Source organism: Myotis nattereri, assembly GCF_964212035.1.
Source record: "Myotis nattereri genome assembly, chromosome: 14".
Classification (NCBI taxonomy): Eukaryota; Metazoa; Chordata; class Mammalia; order Chiroptera; family Vespertilionidae; genus Myotis; species Myotis nattereri.
Window position 1 is genome coordinate 35,324,834 of NC_138089.1, and position 6,376 is coordinate 35,331,209.

General features: G+C 47.8%; 1 protein-coding gene across 1 annotated transcript in view; it reads right to left on the minus strand.

The window, feature by feature from the left end:
• The window catches only part of LOC308529831 (inhibitor of carbonic anhydrase-like), a 30,230-nt gene extending 24,621 nt beyond the window's left edge, over positions 1–5,609 (minus strand). The window contains exons 1-3 of the mRNA XM_081106176.1: positions 5,460–5,609; positions 1,379–1,487; positions 221–397 (exon numbers count right to left, since the gene is read on the minus strand). Of these exons, the coding sequence (XP_080962302.1) occupies positions 221–397; positions 1,379–1,487; positions 5,460–5,549 (376 nt within the window). The 5' untranslated portion in view covers positions 5,550–5,609. The remainder of the gene's footprint in view (positions 1–220; positions 398–1,378; positions 1,488–5,459) is intronic.
• Positions 5,610–6,376: the final 767 nt, after the last annotated feature.

Sequence of the window (6,376 nt, forward strand, 5' to 3'; positions counted from 1 at the left end):
GAGGTATCAGGAGCTCAGAGAAGAGAAGACTCAGCCGAACCCTCCCAAAGGATGCCAGTGTTGCAGACCCAACCAGTTTAAAGCTGCTTAACCTCTCACCTCCACCCCAAGAATCATCACACATGACCACCTGATCATGTCTGAGTGACCTCAGGGTGGCCTGTATGGCACCTAAAGAAGGGACGTCTGCCCGAGGGCACACACCCTCCTGCCTGCTTACCTTTCTGAAGAGATTCCTGTGGCTCAGGCAATTGGGAATAGAGTGTGCCCATGGGGACGTTCCACCCAGCGGACCTGCCAAGGCCTGTGTGGCAGGACTTCTTGCCTCGAAGCTCATTCAGCTGGAAGCTGCTGCCCTTCTTCACCACGGCCACAGCATAATAGCTGGTTTGTGGATCTACAAAGAGACATGTGAATGGAAGACCCACAACCTGGGCTTCAGGGAAACATTGCTCATCACTGTTGGGCTCCTGACTAGGGAAGGGGAACCCACAAGCCACACTTATGTTGGGTTGGGTTCCAAAGAAGGAGAGACCAGAATAACTTCCCTAGGTTTGCAGGGAAGAAAAGGACCAGAGAGGGGACATTCGTATAACCCTCCCGGCAAACACTGGCCAGAAGGCCACAGGCACATGATTTTTCCTACCCTGGCCCTGCAGGTTGTCTGCCTACATCTATCAACCCAAGCCTACCTGGAAACCAGAGGTCACATTCCTGACTCCCTCTAAGTATTTCCTGGAACCTAGGGATACAGGCCCAGAGATAGTCAGGTTACTCTCAGAGTATGTGCTGCAGTGTGGTCTTTCCTCTGAGTGAAGCACCTGTGGTTCATGGAGGACTCTCTATATAGCTCTAAACTGGAATGATTGAGGTCAGGCTATACCAGTGATGGCGAACCTATGACACGCGTGTCAGAGGTGACACGTGAACTAATTTTTTTGGTTGATTTTTCTTTGTTAACTGGCATTTAAATATATAAAATAAATATCAAAAATATAAGTCTTTGTTTTACTATGGTTGCAAATACCAAAAAAATTCTATATGTGACATGGCACCAGAGTTAAGTTAGGGTTTTTCAAAATGCTGACACGCCGAGCTCAAAAGGTTCGCCATCACTGGGCTATACACTGCCTGCTCTATTTCTCCAGGGAGCACATTTCCTGGCCCAGGAGGTCATGTCAGCAGCACCAGTCCTCAGCCAGCCCAGAGCCACAGAGGCCTTGAGTTCTGCCGGTGGGGGCTTATAGGGCACCACACTGCCCACTCATTCCTCTATTACCTGCCTAAATAAGACAAGAGTCTACCGGGAGAGGACAAGGGTCTATCAGGAGAGAACAACAGCCACAAACCCTCTCCCGGGTCCCCAGGGAGAACTCACTCTCTTTTGACCCGTAGTACTCTGCCACTACAGGTTTCAGGTTGAAGGGGGCTCGGCCCGCGTCAAACACCAAACCTGCATCCAATGTCACAGCATCTGCTTTGCTTTCCTGAAAAGGAACAAACCAGACACCAATGAAGTCCTCAATTCCAGGAAAGACCACCTAAACCCAGGTGAGTGAGGGTGACTTTTGGGGCCAAAAAAGCCATCACCTTGGTCAGACCACACACTAAACCGTTTCAGTTGACTCCACCACCCCAGTGGGGGAGTTTGGCCACCATATTCCTATTCCTTCAACATAGAGGAAGGAATGGGTTGGTTTTCTTTTTCCTGGTGAGGAGTCTGGTTCTTGGCTCAGAAACCTGTGTGTGATCTTTTAGGATCAACCTGAGCTACAGCGGCTTTACTCCCAGGCCTCATGGTGGAAAGCTGCCCTCCCCGCACCAGGCTGGGTGCACAGCCCAGGCACTGCAGGCTCTGAAGGAGGTTGCAGTCAATCACTCAGGCCCCTCTGCTCGGCCATGCTCTTACACATGTACATTGAGAACCCAGGTGCTGTTGTTTGGTGACCTCTTTTTTTTTTTTAATTAAATCTTTATTGTTCAGATTATTACAGTTGTTCCTCTTTTTTCCCCCCATAGGTCCCCTCCACCCGGTTCTCACCCCACCCTCGGCCCTAACCCTAACCCCCCCACTGTCCTCATCCATAGGTGTACAATTTTTATCCAGTCTCTTCCTGCACACCCCACACTCCTTCTCCCCCCACCCCCCCGCCGAGAATAGTCAGTACACTCCCTTTCTATGCCCCTGATTCTATTATATTCACCAGTTTATTCTGTTCATCAGATTATTTATTCACTTGATTTTTGATTCACTTGTTGATAAATGTGTATTTGTTGTTCATAATTTGTATCTTTACCTTTTTCTTCTTCTTCCTCTTCTTAAAGGATACCTTTCAGCATTTCATATAATACTGGTTTGGTGGTGATGAACTCCTTTAGCTTTTTCTTATCTGTGAAGCTCTTTATCTGACCTTCAATTCTGAATGATAGCTTTGCTGGATAAAGTAATCTTGGTTGTAGGTTCTTGCTATTCTTGCTATGAATATTTCTTGCCACTTCCTTCTGGCCTGCATAGTTTCTGTTGAGAAATCAGCTGACAGTCATATGGGTATTCCCTTGTAGGTAACTGAGTTTCTTTCTCTTGCTGCTTTTAAGATTCTCTCTTTGTCTTTTGCTCTTGGCATTTTAATTATGATGTGTCTTGGTGTGGTCCTCTTTGGATTCCTTTTGTTTGGGGTTCTCTGCACTTCCTGGACTTGTAAGTCTATTTCTTTCACCAGCTAGGGGAAGTTTTCTGTCATTATTTCTTCAAATAGGTTTTCAATATCTTGCTCTCTCTCTTCTTCTGGCACCCCCATAATTTGGATGTTGGTACGCTTGAAGTTGTCCCAGAGGCTCCTTACACTATCTTCATATTTTTGGATTCTTTTTGTTTTTCCGGTTGGGTGTTTTTTGGTTCTTCATATTTCAAATCTTTGACTTGATTCTTACGATCTTCTAGTCTGCTGTTGGAACTCTGTATAATATTCTTTATTTCAGTCAGTGTATGCTTAATTTCTAGTTGGTCCTTTTTCATAACCTCGAGGGTCTCACTAGATATCTTGAGGGTCTCACTAAGTTTATTGGCAGTTTCTAGAGAATTCTTGAAAAACCTTAAAAGTGTGGTTTTGAACTCTATATCCAGTTGTTTGCTTTCCTCCATTTCCGTCATTTGTGACCTGTTTCTTTGTCTCCGCATTTTTTATGCTTCCCTGTGTTGATAGAGTGGCTTTCCGTGCTAGGTGTCTTATAGGGCCCAGTGGCTCAGCCTCCCCAATTACCTGAGGTGGACACTCTTGGTGCACCCCTTTGTGGGCTTTGTGCACAGTCTTGTTGTAGTTAAGCCTTGATTGTTGTAGGTATCATGGGGCGGAATTGACCTCCAGGCCAATTGGCTGTGAGAATCAGCTGTGTCTGCAGTGGGAGAACTTCTCTGCTGGAGACACCCTTCTGGGGCAAGACTTGCTTCAGTGGGGCTTTGGTGCTCACTGAGTCTGCCCCCTGAGTGTGTCCCTTATGGATCTGAGGAGTTGTAATCTGGATGGTCCCACTCTGACCACTGGGTACACTGGCTCTTGGATCTCTAAGGAGGTGCTAATTTAGCCTCTGCCTGAGACTACCCAGCAGGAGCCCAGCTGTGAAGCAGTGCAAGCTGCTGTGGGGCCTTGGGCCTACTTTGGGAAGTTCTGGGTTTCTCTGACCCAGCTGCAGTTTGTTAGGTAATTTTCAGATTGCAAAGAGCCAGGCCTTTCATATGCAAAAGCCTCTGCACACAGCTTGGGTGGGGCGGGGTCTCTGGGGATCAGTAGGGTGGAGCAAGCAGCTATAGCTGCTCCTCAGTCCTTCCCTAAGAGGCCCCGCTTCTCAGTGTCCTGGTAATTGCTGCAAGTACCTCTGAGAGAAAGCCACCCTCGAGTTCCAACCGATGCCAGACAGTCCAGTTTCTCCTGTATGAGTCTGGGTCCCCAGAGCCTTGCCCAGAACTGGAGTTCAGTGCAGTTAGGAGCTTGAGACTCCCTCCTGATTGAAAAAGACAGCCGTGTCCTCAGCTGCCAGCCCTTTCCACGTGCGCTGCGTCCTCAGCTGCCAGCCCTTTCCACGTGCACCTCCATACCTCTGCACTTTACTTCCACACCGCACCTCCTCTGAGTCTCAGTGTGCTTTTCTCTTTCCTTCTAGTTGAAGAATTTCCACTCAGCCAGCCTTCCTGTGGTTCTGGATGATGTCTGTTTTGTCTTTTAGTTTTATTTTTGAAGTGGTTGTGTGAGGCAGCAATTTCCGGTGTTTACCTATGCCGCCATCTTGGTTTTTCCTTGGTGACCTCTTTATCGTGGGCCTTCTGCTGAGGCCAGGGGGTTCCATAACCCCAAGTATCACCATTCCCATAGAATCCAATGCTGCCGCAAAGCAATCCTAAAAGTAAGCTATTGGCGATAATGAAGTTTTGAGAACTTGTGGTGGGTTCATGGATAGTATGATTTTATATTATTAGCATATTTACAAATAAAGAGGGGCATACAGGGACCAAAGCTGAACATATATTATAATCCAAGGGTTCTAATTAAGCCATGATAGTAACTGAGGTCCAATTTAAAAACAAACAAAGAACACACCAGTAGTTTGTACCAAATCACTGATTTCCTGAGTTAATCAAGCTCCATTTGGCTGAGTCTTTCCTCTTCCACCTCATTGCTCCTTATACTGTCTGCTTCTTCTGTTCTGTTACCCTGATTCCTCCACAGCAACTCAAACAAGCTCAGCTCTCCCCTGCCTCAGGGCCTTTGCACACACTGTGTCCCTGCCTGGAGTATTATACCCTGGCTCTTCCCTGGGGTCTCAGCTTCATTGTTCCCTCTCAGGGAGATTGTTCTTGACACTCAGTGCTCAGTCAGAGCATTCTACTTTTCCCCTTTCTGTACATTTTTCATTATATATTACACAATTTGAAATTACATGTCTATTCGTTTGCATGTTTTTCTTCTCTCCTGATTAGACTGTAAGCTCCTCAAGAGTAAGGACCATGTATGTGTCTTTAAATCCACCACTGCAGCCCCACTGCCCAGCACAGCATCTGACACAGGTTCAAATGAGCAGGAACAATGCTGAAGGAGTGAAGAGGATTTTGGAAAACTTAGAAAACAAAGGGGTCAGCTATCATTTGCAATTCTGTCACCATATTTCTCTTCCCCGTGACCATCATTCATCTACTTCCCGTGATGTGTTAAGAACTTCCAAACCATGTTATTTTGATACCAAACACTCTTGTTTTTTCCCTGCGTTCAGAGAACTCAGTGCCTCAAAATAGCCCCCTTTCAAACCACGATGAATTTTGCTTTAAGACTCCTTAAAGGTAGCCACTCCTATGTTCATTTCAGAAGTACATCAGCCTCCTATGTGTGAGTACAGAATTGTTCCAGAATGCCAGGAGCCAGAGAAAGTGTGGATTTTCTTCCACTTTCCTGTAGGCAGCAATGACTTACCGCAATGGCCTCGATGCACTCAAGGTAGGAGCTTTTCTTCACACACAAAACGACGGGACCAGCCTCAGGGAGGACTTTCTTCATACTCATGCTGAAAGTCAAGCACTTCGCGAATTCTTGATCCGAGATGGTGCACCATTGCACATTTTTGTCGGGGACGGCCAGGCACAGCCCTACAGGAGAAAAGACAGAGAGCACTGTCCCAGTGGGAGAGACAGCAGCACCCTCTGAAGGGACTTGCAGGCTGTATCCCCTCTGTCCTGTCCTGCCCTCCTCCCACTCCTGTCTATGAACAGTGAAGGGTACAGGTCCCACTGCATTCTGAGGCTGGGACAAGGGAAGGAGAGGCAGCTCTTGTCTCTGGTTTGTAAACACATCGCCGATTGGAAAAATGAACTTTTGGTCAGCCCCTGACATTGCCAAGAGAGAAGGTGGAGGAAGAACAAAGAACAGAAGCCCTGTTCAAGAAGAATTTGGGGCAGACCTGGGGACTGAACCATGGATTTCCCGTGGCCATCGGTAGCTGGACCACAGCTGTACTCTACATTTCCAGCCTTCCCCCAGCGCCAGAGGAGCTCACGGTGAGGCCCTGTGTGGCAGACTGGGCCAGGGAGGGCCCACCACAGCACTCCTTGCCTTTCCTGCTTTCTGCCTCCTCTGCCCTGCCCAGACTGCCCCTCCCCTATGTAAGATACCCTACTCCAGAAGTGACTGAAGACAGCCTGAGACCTGACCAAACCAGGGCTGGACAGAAACAACAGTTGCTGAGCCAGCAAGGGCTCTGCACATGCCTGAGTTTATTGACTTTGCACCACCACCTTCCTTGCAGTTACCCAGCCAAGAGCCCTGCCTACCCCATAACACAGGAGGGCGCCCCTACATTTATGTGCAGGATTTTTTACCAGTGCTAACTCACC